General features: G+C 36.1%; 1 protein-coding gene across 1 annotated transcript in view; it reads right to left on the bottom strand.

Moving 5' to 3' along the window:
- GALNTL6 (polypeptide N-acetylgalactosaminyltransferase like 6) overlaps nt 1-22,617 on the bottom strand; it is a 481,223-nt gene that overhangs the window by 248,353 nt on the left and 210,253 nt on the right. The window contains exon 4 of the mRNA XM_075751893.1: nt 19,030-19,196. Within this exon, the coding sequence (XP_075608008.1) occupies nt 19,030-19,196 (167 nt within the window). The remainder of the gene's footprint in view (nt 1-19,029; nt 19,197-22,617) is intronic.

Raw genomic sequence — 22,617 nt, 5'->3', positions numbered from 1 at the left:
AAGTACAGTTCTATGACCAAAACAACGTTACCATTTTAACCCTTTGGTCATAACCTAATGATTTATCAAATTATTTTCAAAACTTATGTTGAGGCTAGGCATAATCTGAAATTGCAACTCATTAATATAATATATATAAGGTTAACCAAATTATGGAAGCAACTTGCTCTACATAGCTGTTGACCTTCCACTTCAGTGTAAGATCAACAAGCCTAACATGATTCACCTCAGTGTTTATCCTGCTTTAGACAATTAAGGAAACCCCTTTAGAAGATAGTATCACTTCAGCGTGGGCAGTTTTATTAGTATAGAAGCATTTATATTTTTTTTCAATACACGATACTTACATAAGTTGCCAGAACAGCAGTATAGTGACACTCAAGATATTCTAAATGGCACGGAAAATACCAACCCTAGATGTCTCCTTCTGCTGAATGCAGGTTTAAGAAAAATTTATGCCCTGCCTTAGTTCCTGTAGTGACCTACCTGAGGCAGGCCCATCCAAAACAATTTTCTTAAGCTTTGCAACCTCTACAGAACTGAGATTAAAACAGAAACTAAAGCTGCAGTGGCCATTAAAACAAAAGGAATGGAGAAATACATGGTCATTCAAGTAACAGCCACATTCCCAAGACGGAGGGTATTTGATAGTAATAGAACACAGGCATAAGGGGAAGACACTAACCTTCTCCAACAAATTGTGCAAAAACAATTTAAACTTTCCTTATTATTCATTGTTGGTGTTGTGCCCCTAGAGTACACCGTACTTTACACACATCTTGTTTTCATTGCATCCCACAGCCAACAAACATTTGTCTTACTGTTCAAATGTTGGAGTCATTAACATGTGCTTTGAGGCAACACAAACCGAATGTTTCCAATTGCTGTGCGATAATCTGCTGGCAAGGCAAGAGATCCGATCAGAGCGCTAGGGAACCGTGTAGAAGTTTAAAACACAGAACAAGCATAAATGTATGCAAATCTTGCCCACCTGAGAACATTCCCACAGCAAATCTCTTCCTCCCTGCTCATATTATGTTAACAATAAGATGTTAACATGAGATGTTCTGTGCCTGGAATATCGCTGGATACCAACAACAGTGATACTCGTTCGGCATGAAGCTTCTCAAATGCATAATCTTATCTGCTGGGTTAGCATTCCAGCTGGCTAGAGGTACTTCTGGGCAAAGTAGTGAATGAGATGCTTTCCCTGGTATGAAACCATTATACAAAGCAACAGGAATTTTAAGGAGGCTAGGTTCATTCTGCTCAATTAAATAAGATGATGTTGGTTTCCCCATTGAAAAATGATTGGAAACAGACAAGAATAAAATTAAATTATGACACTGGCAAAGCAAATTTACTGCACGATATCAAAACACCTGGCAGACAAGAAAGACTTCAGAGTTAAATATGCTCTCAGATGTCCAATATCAAGAAAAGAAATTCAACGCAGATCTTAAAGACAATTTTAAAAGCTGAAAACAGGATTAAGGTAAAAAATGCTCTCTCTCTAAGACATGCTCCCATTAAAAATAAGTTTCTTACACCAGAGTGCCAAATGGAAAAGGGAGAACTTGAAGTGTCCAAGAGAAATTCTAAATGTTTCCTAGAAATTAATTTAATTTTGTCTTGTTGTACTTTCATTTTTGCTTAACTCTTGAATATGAAGGTATTTGAGAATACTCAAACTCTTCTTATCTTTCCTAAACCAGCAAAAGTCGCAGTGCTTAGCTGTAGTGATCAGAGGGGAAGTACAATTTATCAAAAGTACCCATCACTCACCCAGTTTCAGCATAAAATTAGACAGTTTTATATAATAGAAGCCCCACTGACATAAACAGGAAGAAATAATGTAATCAACGTAATAATCAATAAGATGCATTATTCCCTAATCTTTTCTTTAAATACAAAGTTTTCATTTTTGAGGGTTTGTTTTTTGGTTTTCTTCCTCCACCCAAAACAAATCTTGGAAGACAGCCACCTAGCACCACAAAGAACATAGAAGAAAAATCATGATGCCACGTTAGACAACTTTGTATATCCACAGGATATAATTGATATCAATTAATGAAGTTAGAATTAAAATGGTAGTTTTCATTAGAAAGATATACAACATGAAAGCAATAATAACATCTTAATCCTTTTTCAAATTCTACTCTCTAGATACCATCATATCCAATAGTGTGCCTTACAAAGTTGCCCAACACAGAAGGGACAAGCACTGGATAGGTTCACGTGTAGTTCGAAACACACGTTTCTGTTGCAACGAATACAGAGACGGCTTATTTCTTGTTTCCACACAATAAATTTCTCACTTATGTTTCACCCTAAGGTTATTTGCTTTTCATTATTATCACTTGCATAGATTTTTTTGGTTCACTTTTAAGAGGAAACTGTCTAGATGAATACTATACTCTCTTGGCTAATTCTTCTAGCTTACTCTTCTTCATACATAATCAATCTACTCTAAGCCTTTCCTTGTAAAACAGGCGATATACCAAGGAACAACATGTCTTCTGGGACGAAGATTACATCACTGACTTTTTACCTTAAGACATCAATCACTCTACTTCAATTCTCCTTGACAGCTACTAGTCCCCTAAAGCCATGCAGAAAAACAGCAAAGAATGACATTTTATATCATCCTAGAGCTGCTTCATCAGAGACCCAGAAATGAGCCGTTTTGCATCTCTTTGATTTCTCACGGCTTAATCTAAGTATTTTAATCAGCCCCTGGACTTTCTCAGTCTTATGCAAAGGAGGAAAATTAGATTTGTGGGTCATTATTAACAGTCACGTTAATCCGCTTCCCTCTGCATTCGCTGTGCTTGGCCAGGTCCAGGTGCCAGCCAGCCAACCCTCGCTTTCATGAGACATAGTGAGGCAGCTGTTAACTCCTGGTCAGAGATACTGACCTCAGTCCTGAAGCAACTTAGTTCTATTTAAGTATGAAAGAAAACACAAAATGCCCATTCCAGCACTTTTCAGTAATATTTCATAGGAAGCTGAGTACAAGCAAGTGTGATGCTCATAAAAGCCTTAAAGCGTTTCTTCACACAGTGCATTTCTGTAACTAAAGAAAGAATTGGCATACCACAGAAGAGGCATGCTCATTTTGATAATTTTAGAACAACTTACTCTTTCAAAAAACATACACGCTAAACATCTTTCTTATTTTACACATTGACAAACCAATAAAAGAGTAGTTGAATTCAAGAACAATTTCCATAAATCTAATATTACTGGTTTTCCTGTGTAATACTTCTAAAACGATCAGAGTTAAAATAATATATATATATTTGGCAGCAATCCACAAAGTTGTATTTAAGCATTCAGTAAGAATCTTTTCACAGCAAGATATTCTTTGAATGATTTAGAAAGCATTATGTAATACTTCTCACAATATAGCTTTGAATAAAACAGTCAATTAAATTAATGAGTGTGCTACTGTCAAATAACCAAAATTACTCATAGTTCTGGACTTATTTTTTTGAAATATGCTTCTGATCAGGAATACCAAATTTACTAGATTGTTTATATATACATCTAATACTTAAATAATTCCATTTACACTCACAAATATGTTAGACACACATATTGTATCAGTGAGATTTATATATCACATACTAGTCAGAAACACTAGCGTAACCTTATCATTCCAAAGCTCTGTCCAGCTATCTATAGCAGAGGGGAAGAACTACAGTTATATATTGTGTTTGTATATAAATATAATCAGAAAAGCTGCTCTTACCTTTTACAGCAAATGGGAACTGGCTTTTAGAGGTCTGACTGATACCTGATTAATGCTCTGAGAAATTAAGAGAAATACTGCTGATTCATCTTAAAATGCAATCTTATGCTGAAAGATAAAACTAAAAAAACCAAATGCATCTCAAAGTTTAAAACAATTGTATAAGAAGTATGTTTTGGGTCTGACTTGAGTTTTTCTACCACCCCTTTTTGCTATACTCCCCCTCTGCATTTCCTGCAAAACAGATTGTCCTTGTCATCCCTCAGCTCCCTCCAGTCTGTACTGATCAAGATCCCCTTCTGATACACATTCTTCCAAGAACGACTGCTTCACCACCATCCCTGTTTTTTCTCCTCAGCTACTGAAACTTGCAATCATTCAGGTTCCCCGGGATTTTGCAGCCCATTCTATAGCTACAAAGAGGTTTCAGCTTCAGGAACACTCTTTTTTTGGACAAAAATCTAAAAGCAGCAAGAAAATCTGTTTCCTGTGATGCTAAAGAACAGAGTCTGAAGGAGGAAAGGGAAGACAAGTAAACAGAGAGACAGTTTCTGTTTCTCCCCCCCACTACTTCTCTCTTGTATGTATGCAGGGATATAACCTTCTTTTCAGGGTTCTGCTACCTCATCCATGTTTACCTTTTTGTGACAAGAAGACATACACATTTAAGTGGCTTTACAGAAACACTTTGCAAGGATGCATTAATGAAAAAATATGTATACCCCCTTGATACAATTTATAATAGCAAGAGAGATTAGACTGACACCTTAAAGTTAAAAATTATTTCATATAGACTAGTATGCAGTTAGATCACTGTACCACTGACTTGCCTCACAGCTCACGCTACTGCTTGTGTAATGCAGGAATTACGACTTTCACATCACAGAGAGACTGTGAGGCAGCCAACATGTTGGAATAGAAGGTGACTCTATCCTGTGGGCCTTGTTAATAGGCCAAAATAAAACATCATCTGCCTAGAGGAAAACTGATTGCAGAACTGACTCAGAACAAAATGACTATGCCACATTTTTTCAAAGATTTCATAATATAGCATACAGTCCCGGGGCTGATCTGCTTTTTGAGGGTTTGGGGCGGGTTTTTTTGATGTGAGATTTTTGGGTTTGGTTGGTTGGGGTTTTTTTGGGTTTGTTGTTTTTTTTTTTAATAGTTCTTGGGCATGACAGGTTTGATTTTTTCTGACCTAAAGCAGGTTGCTAAAATTCAACCCAGTATTTGCCAGCTTAATTAGATATCCTATAAGAGATACAAGTCATTTCATCACAGATCTTCTTCATTCAACATAATTGTTTTATACTAGGTCAAGCCCATCCCTTCTACTGGGCTTTAAGAGAATTCTTAAAGTACCCAAAGAGGAGAAACAAAAACCACTCCAGTACAGTGGAACACAAGTGATTGTCCATAATAAAAATGAAGACTTGACACCATGACCCACAAATGGGCTAGAATAGTTTACTATTTGATATTTGCAAACAGTTTACAGAATTTCACACCACTTTGAAGGGCTCCCAAACTCTATCCCACTGAAATAAAAGAACCTTGCTTTTAATTCCATTTTTATAACTACTGCTATTTTACTATCATTCATAATCAAGTTATGACATTTTAGAACCCATAACATTTGGCGGGTACAGCATAAGTTGCCCACTTCAAGAAGGAAACAAAGTTGAAATAGATTACACTTCAACAACCTCAAACAAAAAAAAGGGTGGGGACATGAGAAGGGGGAAGAAGAAATTAGCTCACAGTTCTTGTTGAAGCTCTAAATTCAGTTAAAATTACAACTAGTAACGCTTACAAGACTCTACAGATATAATCCATTCAGTTCAAAAGTAATAATCATCAATTACCTTCAAAATTTAATCACTTGTACTATAGGAGTACAGATTTAAAAAAAAAAAAAGGTCTCCAGCATACTTGGCACTGTCAATCTATTTTACATTCTGTGCCCTTACATTCACAGCTGGCATCCAGATTGACACTCACTGGTAAAGAGCATGTTTAACTTTCCTCCAAAGGAAAAAAAACAAACAGGGAGTATGTCAAAAGAGGATATTTAAGGTCCTGTTAATAACACTCTGACTAGATGCACATATTTTAATTTGTCCTGTAGTACACTTCAATATCATGTTAATGTCTTACAGTTTGTAGCACAAAATCCATTTTCTATAATTAATATGAAACTACCATTAGAAAAACAAAAGAAGGAGGTTTGCAGATAAGAAGCGCTTCAATTAGTGTTTTCAAATACATTCAAGGACAGCAATAGTTTCAGACTCAAATATAAGTTTGGATTATTTTCATTTTTCCATTCATTAGCATAATCCACTGTTGCTTTCTTCAGTCAAAAATTGCAATAAGGTAAGCCACTCAAAGAAGAACAGGACTAACATCTGTTCTGAATTATTTTGCAGTGTTAAAGGATACTGACTTCAATATCATTAAATTTGTTTGCACATAGAGATGTTTGCACATCTCTTTCCTTCTACACACCTGAACTACATTATGGAACAGACTGTGGGCCTAAGATCCAAGTAATTTTTTTCAATTCTCATCTAAATGAATCAGTTGTACTTGACACATGTTTTAAAGCACCATCACTTTCCACTAGAACTGCATAATAAAATTTTTAGAAAGAAACTTTATGAAGTTAGAATATTTACAAAGTTGTCTTAAACATGAACATCTTTTGGTTTTGACTAGAAATACTGTATTACGTAAAAGGCAAAGGCAAGTTGCTCACAGCTACTCTGTGGAGCTGCAGCAGGAACTGCTACACATATACATCAGTGGAAGTTAGAAATCTTATGCCTTATTAATTCTCCTTTAACTCACCTTCTCCATCAATACTGATTTTCAATCTGAAGAATGATGTATTACGAGGCTTTTAAAATGGAAGACAGATATAATTTCATTTTTATCAGAAAGAAAACTTCAGTGGTATTTTGGCCTTTAAGATTACTGGGTACATATGATACCCAGAAAGGTTCCTCACTCATAAAATACTCCCTTCTCACACAGCCATTGTACAGGCTGCATTCCCTAGAGGCAATGATAATTAATTAGTTGATCAGAACGTTTAGAAATCCTCAAAGAAAAAGCATCAGCAATCAAATCCTACACTTCCTACAATAACATACTGGACTGAACAGGCAATCACTTTACTCAGTATAGCCAGAGGATATTGGAAAAATCCATGAGGCATGGGAGGGGTCTCTTCAAAAGATGTCTACACCTGCAAAGATCTAAAGACAATTAATTTGGGTCTCTTCTGTGATTAAATGAGGCAGAAATGGTGTAAGACAGCAAACTCGCATCTATCCTGCTAAATCTAAAGCAACAAGTTTGCTATTCTGAGAGCTGTGCACAAACAGCACCTTTACAAAGAAGGTCAACTCTCTTTTTCTGAATTAGGTGTGTTGCCCTTTAAACAAAGGGGAAAAAGAGACTTTAGCCAGACATCCTCTTCCAGATTTGTTGAGAGATTTCTACCTCTTAAAGATTATTAGGTCCCTAGTAAAGAATCAACATATTACCTACAAATTAGTATTATGTATTCCCTCTGGTTATTTTTTTCTGAGCTAGAAAACATTGTGGAAAAGCATCCTGACCTAGCAGTAAGAGAAATTAGCTTACATATCTTAAAAAAAAGCAAAACACCACAGAACAAACCAAAATAAAACTCCACACGCCTCCCTGACAACAGCAACATTCGCTCAAGCTTTCAAAACCAGAAATCAGCAGCCATTGGAAATCTGCATCCCTGAATGCCTTGCACATATTTGCAGTATGTTATACAGGTGTAATTAGAAGTGTTTTCTCCATCGCATAAAAGCAAAGTCCCTAACAGTTACTTGTCTAAATGTTTAGGATTTTCCATACCGTGTAGTGCACTCTGCTTTGCTGAAACATTGCAGGAGTCTGGCCTTTCTGAAGCCTGGGAAGTCTGGTCACCTCTCCAGCCACTGTTACATTACGGAACAAAATAATATCAATAGACTGGAGATACATTACATTTAGTTGTTCATAAACATTTTTCATGGTTTTGTTTTTTTTTTTTATTTTAGACAAATGCATGCATTTTATTTTCATTATTAGCTTAATTTCAGGTTTGAAACATTTGTCCTTATGCTTATTCCTTGAATTTGTGCATGGGAAGGGCAGATATGGGGGTTCCTACAGCAGGGGAACAAAGGTTGCTAAGTCACTGACCATAAGTGAAATCAACAGATCTGTTTGCCTCCGTGTGCTCTCTGTGTCTCAGTGGAATTATGCAGCAGCCCTGCAAAGCTGAAAAAACAGAAGTGTGTGCTCTCAAAATGCATAAGCATACAACAGGATGAACAGGAAAAAAATAAAAGTAATAATAAAACATAATCACTGTCCGAGGCAAAGATATTTTATATCTGTAACTTGGGAAGGCAGAGGGGAATGCTCAAAGCTCGTGGCATGCACCAAATAATCTTGCTTCCTGCACCCTCTGCTTCATCAAAATCTTATGTGAAACTTATTCTACTTTAGAAAGCCTGATTTGAACCACTCCTACTAAAATAAATCCTTTATAATTGCTAGATACAAGTTATTAATGTTTTGTTCACAAATCAGTAACATTTAAAAAACAAACTGTGCATGACAGATCCATTAAAGCATTCAGCCATTTATAAACTCCATAAAATTGCCCATCTGCCTGTAAGATGCATGAGCTCAATTTGGGAAAACAGTACATACAGAAAAGCCCCCAAAGTTGACTGAAATGTCTGGATAGTGATTTCTGAGAGCAACAAAATATTCCTTTTCAAGCTAATCAAAATTATAGTTGTATTTTTGCACAAGAAGATTCGTAACTAGACAATTCCATACGTCATTAATGCCTCCTGTGAGACATTCAAGATGCACAGAGCAATGAACAAACATGCATAAGTGCACTTTCGATTTTTGACTGCACAGAATAAAAATCTGCATAAACGTATACAACACTAAACAAAATAGATGCTTTTGGCAACAGGGCCTTCATTTATGCAAGATAAATAAATTAAATAAATACAGATGACAGTGGAAGTGCTTGCCATTAGCCAGGAAAGAATCATCAGAAACAAATGCTGTCAAATTATGTTACTGTGTTATCTCAACAGAAGAGCATTGAGATTAAATGAATACAAATGAATTGCAGCTCTTTTAATACTCATAAAAAATATTCTGTAAGCTTTTTTATTTCTTTGTTTTGACAGAAACAGAATACACCAGAGCTGTAATGGAAACCAAAATTATTTTCTGTTTTACTCTACGTCTGAAGCAAGGTCAGAAGAGCTATTAGAGCTCTTTAAACATTTCTGATTTTGTCTGCATTATGAAATTAATAGGACAGGACAAACCTTTGTTCCTCACATACAAAGCTCTGAAGGCATTCATTTGCCAAACTCATTACAGAATTTTTCTTTCTCTAGGTCGTGTTAAGATTTGAAAATTAAACACTCGCTAGGAATCCTACATATAAGCAGCGGTCTACAAAAGACATCAGCATTTAGTTTGGAAAAAAAAGCATACAGTTAGCAACCAAATCGACATTCTCCCAGCCGTTCCCCAGAGAAATTATTAGGAGCTACCCTGTACACCCAGTATCTGACTGTAAGGCCAATACACACTTTTGAACACCAAGTTCAAAAGTGAAATGGCTTATCTATTATAATCAATTCAAGGAACTACGTGAAAAGTAAAAACGTGTTTCTATATTAATATTGCATGACTGGAGTTTTCATTTTTACAGCTGAGTCTTGAGTTGCCTGAGTGCAGGCACTGTTGGGATATTCCAAACTTTCTCCCACAGCAGCCACATTCCCAATCAATTCTGTCTAGGTGAAGTACACAATTTCAGTTATTTGAAGTTCCCTTTCTCACAACATTACAATATTCTTTTGCTCCAGCAAATGAAAAGCATTTTGATATGGGCTGCAGATGCCTTCAAGACGGCCATTATTCTTCTGAGATGAACTCTCCTCAACCTCAGGGCAACTCTTTCCTTTCCCATTGGTAAAGCCATTCTGCAAGACAAAATGCCTTCAGTAATGAAACTCCTATTGCAAGATACATCAAGGAGCTAAAGGCAAAAAGCCTGTACTCTGTAATTTTAGATTAAAAACCCCATAACAGAAATAATAATATTAAATAATCAAAATTGAGAATGGACAGTGAAGAACAGAAAACTTGGTATTACAGATTCAAATCAGTTTATTCCCACTCATGCTCAGATATCTTTGAAATTGTATTTGTTACACTGACAGTACTTTATTTTGTCCAGAAGCAAATCCAAGTTTAATAAAATTCAACATCTGTGTGAATGCATTATAGAGGAAATGAAAGAGGCATTTTATAGCTCAATACCCCAAGTATAAAAATGCAAATCCTGTGTTTAGTTAGCTCTCTAGTCTTGAAATTCAATTTGTTTCATTTTCTATTTGGCCTTTTACTTTTTCCCCCCCCTCTTATCTCCTTTTAAATACAGTGATATATTGTTTTATCAACTTTGGATAAAAAGACTTAATTTTTAACCCTGTATGAGAGTCAGTCTCAATTTTTCTGATGCAGTACACATGAAGTAGTAATATGCTAACATTAAGGTCAACGTTACTTCTAAACTTTGCTGTATGGAACTCTGCTCCTGTAGAGGTTTGCTGAAGTTGCTGGGATCACTCAGGGTTCCAGGATGTTGCTTTGACCTTGCACTTGAGGTTCATGTGGGCCCACCTCTCAAGTCTGTCAAGGTCCCTCTGGACGGCATCCCTTCCCTCCAGCATGTTGACCGCACCACACAGCTCGGTGTTGTCAGCAAACTTGCTGAGGGTGCACTCAATCCCACTGTCCATATTGCCCACAAAGATGTTACACAGCACTGGTCCCAACATGAACCCCTGAGGTATGCAACTCGCCACTGCTCTCCACTTGGAGAGCTGCTGGATGCAGCTCTTTTGAGTGCGACCATCTAGCCAATTTCTTATCCACCCAGCAGTCCATCCATCAAATCCATGTCTCTCCAATTCAGAGACAAGGATGTTGTGCGGGACAGCATCAAATGCTTTGCACAAGTCCAGGTAGATGACATCAGTTGCTCTTCCCTTATCTGTCAATGCTGTAACTCCATCACAGAAGGCCACCAAATTTGTTAGGCATGATTTGCCCTTAGTGAAGCCACGTTGGCTTGTGCATGAAGCACATTTTCTATGTGCCTGAGCACAGTTTCCAGGAGGATCTGCTCCATGATCTTGCCAGGCACAGAAGTGAGACTGACCAATCTGTAGTTCCCTGGGTCTTCCTTTATTTCCCTTTTTAAAAATGGGGCTTATGTTTCCCCTTTTCCAGTCAGTGGGAACTTCACCGGATTGCCAGGACTTCTCAAATATGGAGGATAGTGGCTTAGCAACTTCATCTACCAGTTCCCTCAGGACCCGTGGATGCATCTCATCAGGTCCCATGGACTTGTGCAACTTCAGGTTCCTTAGATGGTCTCAAATCTGATCATCTTCTGCAGTGGGCGGTTCTTCATTCTCCCAGTCCCTGCCTTTGCCTTCTGTGACTTGGGTGATATTGCAGAAGGCAATATACTGTAGTTGATAGGTTCACCAAGCAGCCTTATTACTAACGGCTCATTAATCCTTCCCAGGTTAAAAGGCAAAAACTAGGCTGGTCTAACAGATGCAGCATTGCCTCTTGTTCTCAGCAGTTTCCCTTCTGTCCACAATATAGCACAAGGACGGATACTTGAGGGAGACAAGAATGGAAAACACAGAGTGCTCTTCTGTGGCAATACGAGACTGTATGCTTAATCCTTCACAGAAGGCCCATTTTACATTGCAGGCCCCAACTGCTGCTTGCAAGTCACTTCCAGGTTCCCCAGTCTCCAGTTACTTTAAAAGACGGCAAGATCTGGCCTAGCACTTTTGGCTGATTGGAAACTTACTTTAGTGAACCATTCCCTACTGATACAACAATATTTTTCACCACAAACTTCTCTGGCAGAGCTGTATTTTGGGTAAACCTTGGAAGGAATGGGGGGAGGAATAATGAACTTCCATTTGCAAAAGCATAAGCTTGTTTAATAGCTGTTTTCACTACAGTTCCACACAGACACTCACAGTTTGTTCTTAGTAAAAAAAAAAAAAGAAAAAAAAATTAAAAATAACCATTTCAAATATTTCAGAACTAAATCAAGTACCAAGCTGTATCCAAGGACTTTTATTAGTATTTATTTTCCTATTACCTGACGTTTCTTTTTATTAACAATACCAAGCAGTTTGCTTTAGAAAGTTATAACATCACACTCAGATTTTGGTGTTGGTATAGGAATCATATTGGCTATCTCTCAAAGTTCTTGCCAATGCAATACACAAAATATAGCGATGAAAAAGATAATGAAACTCCTCATGCCTTCTATTAGAGTAAGTGTGCTTCAAATTCAGCATTCACTTAGTTTTATTTTCTTAGCTGATACAAAATGAAGAGGATCTCTCTAGTCTGTACCAAATGACTAGTGTTCTCCAGATGACTGCTATATATTGATGTCAGCTTAAGTGCACTGGTGTAAACATTGATGTACACGTACTATACCACTAATTTTTTTTTTTTCATTTGTAAAGCTAAAACAGAATTAGCCTTAATTTTTCTACTGAATTATTTCGGTTTAGTACTCAGTCAAGGCAACAGATTTCTGTGCACTTTTATCCCATTCCTTTTTAACTCTCAACTCTTGTTACAGTCTATCCTCTGTATCGCATACCATTTATGAAGTTTTTCCTATTGTATAAACTTCCAACCATGGGACATCTTATGGAGGTAGCAGAAAGTTGCACCAGCACAGCTCTCCTGTGATAGATATTTATGCTATACAACGTAATGACAGACAGTCAAACTAGCATCAGTTCCAAAAGCAGTCTAGTCTCATAAGCACAGCATTTCTCCCCAGCTCATTAACTTCACTCAGCAGCAGTTGGGCACTTATAACTTCACTTGGAACCCTCACTTTTACCCTCATTTTATTATAGTAATACCTGTAGAAACAGGAATGCTCCTGCTTCTGCTTTTCTCCTCCTCTTGTTTTTTTTTTTTTTCCTTTCTGCCACAGAAAGGTATTCTAATCACATAAACAATGTTCAATATGCTCAATGTCCCATATCATCACAGCATGGAGAACAACAAAACCACCAAAATAAAAAATCTCACCATCAAATACAAACCCAGTGATTTGTCATAAAATACTGCCATAAAATTACTTGCACAGAATTATTTTTTCTATATTTATAACAGCTTGTTTCTCAGCTTTCTGAGAAGCCATACACAGTGAGGCAGCTGTTAACTTGCCATCAAGAGCAGTCATGGTCCTCGGCCCCTCTGTTTGCCACCACTGTTACCTCCACACATACCACTGATGGCAGCTAGAGATTCTCTCCAACTTCCAGAACATCTTGTCCAGGTTTTGACTTCTGTTCCTACCACTTTTTAGCTATACCCTTTCTATTCAAGGGAAAAGGAACATCATAGAACATTTTCCTGGCTGCAGACATGCTGGCCATACACAGCACCAGGAGGCAATCCCAAACACCTTCCCATTAACAGTTAATAATGCCCCACTCCTTGTCCTACTGTGTATCTGGGAAGATTACTAATGAGCTGTGTCCATGTACTCCTTTGGATGCCTTCACACGTTTTTTTTGAGGAGAAGGGTGGTTAGTTTTCAGGGATGAGCAGACACCCAAGTTCAAAAGTCTTGGTCTGTGGTATATAAAGGTGGAGAATTATTACTATTAAGAAAGACAAATCACTTTTGTAACTTTAAATAGCTCAGCTTAAAATAAGAAAGTTGCTGAGCAATTATATACCGTCTTGAAAAACAGGGTCTTAAACCTAAGGAAAGGGACAGACTTAAACACATTTTCTTTGGTAGAGGTTGACTTTCACAATATTACAACATCCTCTTCTGATTTTTTTTAAAAAAAATGTTGTATTTTTTGACAACAATTGCAATTTTTGGAGAAGTGAACTTTCACCATATCAGAGAATTGCAGTCTATAGCAGAGGTTTCCTATGACAAGATAGTCGTTCATACAATACAACCTTCACTTTCATTTCATCAGAAAAGTTATATCCCGCCATGATCCGAAGCCAAGCATCCATAAATTGGAATCACAAGTGACATATTACATAAACTAGCTGTCTGCAAGTAAAATACAGGGAATTTCATCTTCATGCAACAAATAGCATGTATTTCTTGAGTGGGAAGAGTGGCATCACTGCCATTGAATTTCACTGACCAACTAAATCGAGCCCTGATCAATCAGTCACAGGCTGGTTTTGCAGGCTGACCCATATATTATTAATCTGAACTATTCACAGAACAGACATTTCATGCAAAGCATATGGTATCTGATATGGGACAGTATGATACTCTGAAAATCAAATGAGTAGTGGTGCAGAAAACAGAGCTAAGCAAGAGGACAGAGACAGAAGAACATAATAGGTGACAAAATGAGAAGGGACTAGCTCATCAACATGAATGAAAATTTCCCAGTTTGTCATTTTCCACCAAAACACCAGTTCATTGTCAGAGACAGAAACTAGTTCTGCCCTGCAAGCAGTTATTGGCTGCTAAGTTTTAATTTCTTTTTTCCTTGGCAAATCTGATCATTTTTTTGCCAACTAAAAAACTGCCCGATCATTGTTACTGCTAATAAATTAATTGTTGGCTGTGGCAATGTTTATTTTTTCTTATAATAGATGCTATACCAGTTAGAGAACTACAGAGTAAAGTCAATTTTACATTCATGGGCACATGCTGTGTTAGAAACAGTTTACAGGCCTGACTATGCTATTAAAGTCATTTAAACACAAAAGGAATAAAGGTTGCTATACAAACCTATCATCTATTGGCAACCTACATGAATTGTTTAACTATGCCAATCTATGTTGCCCTAAAGTTTTAAAACATTAATTAGAATTTTTTGTATTCCTTTATAAATGAAAGCTGTTCCATAACAGAACCAATGAAAACTTTCTTCCTTTTTAATTTTTGCCCTTTTCTCCAAAACTGTTGCCCACATTCTGCTTCTTGCCATGTTTTCAGAGATCTGGCTGCCAACATACTGTAACTTCAGAGCAAGCGATGACAACAATAAACACCCCATCCCCCAAAACAAACCTGCAAGCCCCCCTCCCCTCCATTTCAACCTCTCAGAAAAAAAAGTCACTTTCCACAAGGCTCATTTGCCCAGAAACCAGGCTCACAATACCAGAAGTGCACACAAAGCAACTGCAGAGATAGCCGATGCAGAGCTATGCTGGTACCTCCAACATAAAGGTGTTCATTTACCATGGCAGATGACACTTACTGAGACTGATAGGCCTTTAATTTACATTCACTTTGTAATACAGGGCTTGTATAAATCAGGTATGGGAATAATTTGCTACCTAAAATTCATCACAAAGTCAGAAATATTCTGCATACCTTAATATGCAAAGGTATGTATGTCATTAAACTTCTGTGGAAAAGCTACATTACTTGAACCTAGAACTGAGTTACAAGCATTCAATGGAAGTCTCTAGTGAAGAGCCAACTGCTAAATCAGCTGGAAAGAGTAAAAAACATTCTTAAATTTAAGAGTCTGCCAGCACACAGCATAGCCAGTTCCCTCCCTTATCAACACCTTCCCCACACAAACTAAATAGAAGTCTAATACTTGCCTCTCTTTTATAGAGCTTGTTAAGTGACAACGCATTTATTTTATGTGCAGAACAACTTCTGTGAACTCTAGATTCAGATCCCTTTCATCTTGTCAGTACACCACCATTTGGCCATTTATGTTTACACAAATGTAAATAATGTAAATGAATGTTACTTTTGTTGAAACAGAGTTGGAAATATTTCCACTAATTCGATCAATATTTTTCCTCACTTTCCTTCATTATTTTTAAGTACATAAATTCTCTAAAAATTATATGAATAAAGGTATTTTGCACCTTTGGATACCTATATTTAAATCTACCTTTCCTTCTGTCACACATGATTTTTAAAATATATTTTAAATATAAATATTTATATTAAATATTGATATTTTTAATATTAAATTTCTCCACGACCAAATATTGCACTTCCAAATTTCGTAACATTTGCTTACCTCCCCCTTCTTAACACCAAGTCTCTAGTCTACATTACATTGATATTTAATTGCAGCTGTCCTTTCACTCTTATAATATCTAAATGTCATAATTTATGGTATTATGCATGAAATATCTAAAGTTTTTGGGTTCGATCACAAAAGCTGAAGAAGTGAATATGAATAAAATGAAGGCATGCAAGTAATTTTGCAAACAAAACAGCAAACTGCTGGGTACCTGGCTGTGCACTAAACCATTTTCATCATCTGTTATCAAAAGTTCTTTATGTGCATTTCAGTATTTATATTTGCATTAGTTCAGAAAACAAAAAGCTCCAGTGTTTTTATCCATCCTTAACACCCCTTTCAAATTTTTACTTTTTCTCATCTACTGCATTTCTAACAGGGACTGGCTTTTCGTAACAACTTCTTAGACTTTTGTAAAAAGGAAAAGTTTGATCAGTAGAACACCCTAGAGAAAAGTATTTGCCATTTCATCTCTACTTTCAAAATAACAACGCTATTGAAATATCCTGTTCTAACTTTCAACAATCTACAAATGATATTTAGGTTTCTAGTAGAAAACTCCCTCTTTATAATACAAAGTCGTGGAACTAGTATAGCATACATAATATCACTTAAATAGTACAGAACTGAATTCACGAAAGAAAGTAATAGCCATTTGTCGGCTATTTGATATATTAAGCTTCATGGAGAAATTATACAATGAGAAAAAGGGATACAGATTTATCACTGTACTGCTTCAACACTGCAGTAAACTTTGCTTGCAATGATTCTATCAGTTTTGACAAGAACTGAACACACTTATATTTAATTTTTGTCCTAATCTGTCTTCAATGTCTTTCACACTGCTCTACTGCTCTCATCAGTCTAGGAAAAAGCAACTAAAGGGTGAAGGACTAATAACAGTAAACAAGGCATCTATTCAATCACTTCTAAAAAAAATACTATTTTATGAGCTGGCAGGGGAAAGGGATAGATATCAGTCAGCATTTTTTTTTTTAACATAAAATAACCCAACTGTATTACGCGTGGCCACTTCATGAAAAAATAAAAGGGCACAAGAAAACACGATATAGCCTCAGTTAGGTACAGTTCAGAGGATCACAAACACAGGAATTAAACCCTTTTCAGATGCACCAAAATGATTCACCTGACTTGAAATTCAATGTTACTGAATTCAGAGTAGAGACGCCAGCATTTTTCTTATGCATTTGCTCTTCTCAAGACATACGGTACCAAATGTGCTAAAGTTCAAAACTGGCAACCATTTAAAAATACATTTCTAATTGGTTTTTTAAGAATACCAAGAACCAGATAAGTAAATATTCTTAATGGTACAACAGTTCTAGGCCCAGACCCATACAAGTCTTCTTAATAGGTTTCTTGTAGATTTTTGAACCAGATATTTATGTTAAGCACTTCCATGCTATATGAATCACCTCTTCTAGCTGAAAATCGTTCCACTGAAAAGTTAAATAGGTTTATATAACTGGAAATGAAGAAGATTTGGGAGATTTTTATAGTGTCATAGGAATTAAGAAGCAATTAATATTACAGGTAATATTTACTCCCAAAATATTTAATTTCAGCCAGCAGCAGAACCTAAGCTAGGGCAGGCAAGAAAGAACAACAGAAGTTACAGTATTACCTGTTTAGTGGCATTAATTCTTTTTCTAGTAACTGCGAATTAGTTAAACTTTCTAAAACATTAACAACTGAAATGTATATCAACAATAGTCAGTATGATCTTCATTAAAAAAATGCTACAGTATCACCATACAGAGCAAGCATAGCCTCAATAGCTGCTCTCTCAGCATAAGCAGCATTTTTACTTGTCAGACACCTCATAAAACCAACATACAGACTTCCCTGTAAGTTGTTTACCACTAGGTAATTGTTAGCCTGCAGAAAAATTGTTGTGCTACTTTACACTTTTTGTTTTGAAAACTTTCATCCATGGTCTAGATTTCATAAACATAAAATAGCCAGAACTATACTCACTTTACAATTTCACTTAAATTGCATTACAGATAGAGAGGCAGTTCATCAAAGGACATATTGCAACCAAACCGGCAGATATGAGAGGGTAAGATAGATGTGTGCAGCATTAATCTTTCTAACCCCTGAAATATCAAGTTAAAAACCTTACAAAAATGATTCCACTGCAGTGCTGTACTAATATTCCTCTCATTCACCCAGGGGCTTCTCAAAATAGGTCAGAAATCTGGTCCTGTAAGTTCCTAGCCAAGACAAAGGTTTTGTCTAAAATGTTTGCAAAGAGCATGATTCTCTCCTTCACTGTCTACCAATCTACTCGCAACAAGGCTCACGTATACACTAACAACTGATGTTTTAACAGAAACAACCAAAAAACCCCCAAACACCAAAGAAAAGTCAAAGCTGTTCATGACAGAAGTCCTAAGAGATATACAGAAATATGAAAGAAAAAAACCCCTATTTCTCAGTTCCACATCACTGTTACAGATGAACTTTACCTGAGAAATGTTAAATTTCATTTAAGGAACTTAGAGCATTCATTTCTTGTGTTGCATTTAAGAAGTAATGATGGGAAAGGTCATTAAGCAATTGCAGTTTTCTTAATTTTACTATACATAGATGATGTAAACTTTGATTAACTAGTCTAAAGCAGTTTTTCACATTCCATTAAAAAGAGTCTCATTTTTCTGTATAGCTACTTTGCACCAGTATATGAAACTGTCTAACTCAATAAAATTTCAGGATTAAAATTTAATGATTTGCATCCAAAATGGTCAAAGTAAACAGGTTTTTTGAGTAAAAGCGAACCCTTAGGAAAAGATGTTGAAACGTTAAAATTTGCAGTATTTCAGAAATAATATATTCAAAATACTACATTAAAAAAAAGCCAATGAACAGTTCACAGTCTCTTCCCTTTGACATGACTTTCAGTATTCAGGCAAAGTAAACCAAAAGCCACTTAAACACATTTATTCCAGCCAACCAAACAGTACTTCAAGGCAAGCAGTCCAGCAGGTACCACCTCCTCACTTTTTGCTTCCCTTTAGTTTCTAGATGGATCACACTGCAGTATAAACTTCACATTAAAACAGGCCTTACCTCTGTCACTGAAGTCATCCACCAGAATGATTTCTGCTATCAGGCTGTCTGGAGTGCGGTTGATAATACTGTGTATTGTTCGCAAGAGTGAAGTCCAGCCTTCGTTATGAAATGGGATGATTATGCTAGTATTTGGTAGCTTTTCCAAGTATACCTTGTGTTTACAGCTGAAGAGAGAAGAAAATAATTGTATAAGCATACTGAAAAGTCTGAGCTGGCAAATACTGCCATCCATTCGGGCCATTCAACCATCATGGTTTCTGGCATAAAAATCCAACAGTGTAATCAAGCAGTACTTCCATGTGACAATAACTAGTTCATTTAAAATATTTATATTGCTTAAAACATAGAATAAATCTGAACAACGACAAAGTTCAAGTACGCTGGTTAGAATCAGATTCTTTTCCTTCACTGGAAACTTCCTCCTGCAAAATGACAGAGGACACGTCTTCTATAACATTATTTCCAGAAAACAAATCCTCTTATCAGAAAGAATTCTAAAACATAATATGAAGCAAAAGAAAATCTGAAGTGATCCTTTTTTTTGTCCATAGCAGAAAAAAATTATAAAAGCAGTCTACTACACCAAGATACAAACTCCAGAAAACAATTCAGTATTACCCTGAATTGTGCTCAGAGTATGCAAAACAACATCCACAAATACAACTCGAACTTCACATCTAGATATCCAAGATTATTGCTGCTATTAAATATAGAGATAAACCAGCACATGATTCTGAAGATGCAGACTGATACAAGCAAGAAAATATAAACTTTTCCTTTTTGAGAGGAAAGCACTGCACCTTCAGCATCTTAATTGAAAAACATCTATGTAGTATCAGTGCTTAACCTTGCCATTTTCAATATTGACTTGTTTACATATTTGAGCAGAACCTCATTCTTGAAAAATAAATAATGGCCTTGCAATTCAGTTTCTCCTAATAGCTGAGAACATTTCATGAATAATATTTATGTTACTGAAACTGATAGGATCTCATCTTTCATGTTTTATTGAAAAGGCAGGAAAAAGGACACATTCCTCTGTTGTTAACACAGCATGGCATTTTCAGCTCTGGGGACAAAGTAACTGAATGATTTCTCATTCCCCAAGAGAGAGTCGCACCCAGATAAAGGTAACCCTACAAGCAGAAACATGTCAGCTTTGCGATAAACAAACAAAAGCAACACAAAAAAAAGGGGGGGGGAAGCTTAGACCTGCCACTTTCAGGTATAAGAAGAGTACAGATATCTGCTGTTTTTCAGAAAAAAATAACTATGCATATAAAATACTGCTGTAGGTTATAATGTTGATTTACATATATTTGCAGTTTACTTTGCATTTCTACTTTATAAATGTCACTTAGAAATCAATATTTACCCATTTATTGTACAGCTACCATACTGAAGAAACGTTCCAAAGAAATAATAAAAACTCAGAGCTACTATAGTTGTATTCACAAAATATTAACTGTTATGTAGTTGTGAATAAACAATCAAGTTTAGGATGCTCTCCTTAAAAAAAAAAAAAAAAAAAAAAAAATTTAAATTTGTAATTCAGACATTTCTTCCTAAAATGTGGTGACAATGAATTTAATGACAAGCCATTTGCAAAAATAATACTTTTTGAAACTTTTTAATAAGCAGCTTGCTGACAGAACATATATGCACACTGGAAAAAGCACAGTTGTTTTGCAAGAATGTGAAGTTCTGAAGAAAACATTGCTCATTACCTAGAGACAGAAAAGGCTAAGTATATATTCTAACATTTTGGGAGGAAAAAAAATATCCACTGCAGCAATAGAATTAAGTAAAAATTCTTTTTCTTATCTGTAGAAAGGAGCACAACAAAGGAAGCCCATTATTAATACGTAGCTATTTCAGTGGGCAAATTAAGAAAATCACCTACCAAAACCACCACCTACTGTTGCCAGCTGTTTGCCAACAGGGATGCTTCTTGGACTAGAACAAATGCAACTACTATACATGCATGTAATTTTTAGGCTATCCCCGAAAGCAAGATTTTTTTCTTTAGCATTTTTAACTCCCAGTAAGTATGCTATTTTTAAAATAAGTTCTCCAACTCCACAAAACTCCAAGCCAACAAACAAAAACAGCACACAAAACCAAGCAAAGGAACCCCACAGGAACATGTCTGTCTACAACTTCTAAAGGGTAAGGGGGGAAAAATAATACCCAAACCACACGAACACATCAGAAGGTTGTTTCTTTTTAAAAATGTCACCCCTCCTGCATAACAATATACCATTTGAAAGAGGTTGCACTGAAATTTGTGTATTTGCATGGTCAATATTGTAAACCTTAAGAGTACAGAAGAGGAGGTGGTCATTGGATTTAGATTTTCTTACTGATGGTTTCAGAGTAATCATGTATTCTAAGCGGTGAGAAGGAAAAGCAACATCAATGGACTTAGTTTAAAACTATTTCATTCTTCCTACAAAATAGATTGCTCTATTAACCCTAAAAGAGAGCCACGCTTAGAGGACAGACGAGAAAACATCTTACATTTTAACGTGTCTCCATCATTCCACTTTGACGTTTAATCCTTATTTATATTTACTTTTACTTTGATCGTCATTGAAAGGTACTTGGCTATTTGTGAATTGATTTCTAGTAAGAGCCACAAACCATTAAAATGCCCTCTTCCTACTTTTCTCAGAAAAGCTGGTCAGAGTCTCAAATTCATAAAAGTTAACCTTAAATTTCATCATCTTCTATTGTTAAGACAGTCTGTTTAACTTCATAGTGATGGCCTACTTGCCTATTTCAGCATGTTAAATCCTGCTCATTTTTAGCCCCTTGCTCTCTGACATGAGATTCTAACTGTAACAGAAGATCACTAAGTTTTAGAAGGCGTACCACAGAAATCCATTTTATTTGAAGTTCTATTCAGCATTAGCTATAGCAGAGTACAGCTGTCTCTGTGACGTGCTGGGCTGCAGAACAGATCTGATGGATAGCTGCAATGCTCATGAAAGGCCCATGAATTGTGATAAAGATGCAGTTAGCAGTTAGACACTGCTAAGGCATTGGATTTACCAAGAGAATAATCACACACGCGTGCAGCATTTGTTCAAAGTTCATCAGTGTGGTTCTTTATACCCTGCATTTTAGAAGTGATGCCAAATACCCTGGCTGCAAGACGACTACTTGGAAGCACAGACATTACTTCTTGTAAGCCACTACTAAGTCTTCGAAATAGCAATTGGGTCTTTCTGTTTCATCAAAGAACTAGCTATCATATTACTAGGTCAGAGTGCAGTTCATAGTCATAAACTATTATTATATTTAAATTTATTAATGGTGTATACAACATAGAATAAACCAGTCTAGGTAGATGTCTGATTCATACATTAAGCAGATAAGATAACAGTTTTTATATGCAACAGTAACTGACATAAATCCATAAATCTTGAAATATTAGATAAATCTATGTATGACAAGTCATCAGTGTTTTACTGATGAGAATGATGTTTAAAACCAAGACACATCAGCAAAATTATCAGATAAGCTACTAGTAAGATATTTTTACCAATAACTGGAACAATTTTGTGTCAGCAAAGATTTTTA

The sequence above is a fragment of the Balearica regulorum genome, chromosome 4, assembly GCF_011004875.1.
Source record: "Balearica regulorum gibbericeps isolate bBalReg1 chromosome 4, bBalReg1.pri, whole genome shotgun sequence".
Classification (NCBI taxonomy): Eukaryota; Metazoa; Chordata; class Aves; order Gruiformes; family Gruidae; genus Balearica; species Balearica regulorum.
This window is presented reverse-complemented; position numbering and strand designations above follow the sequence as displayed.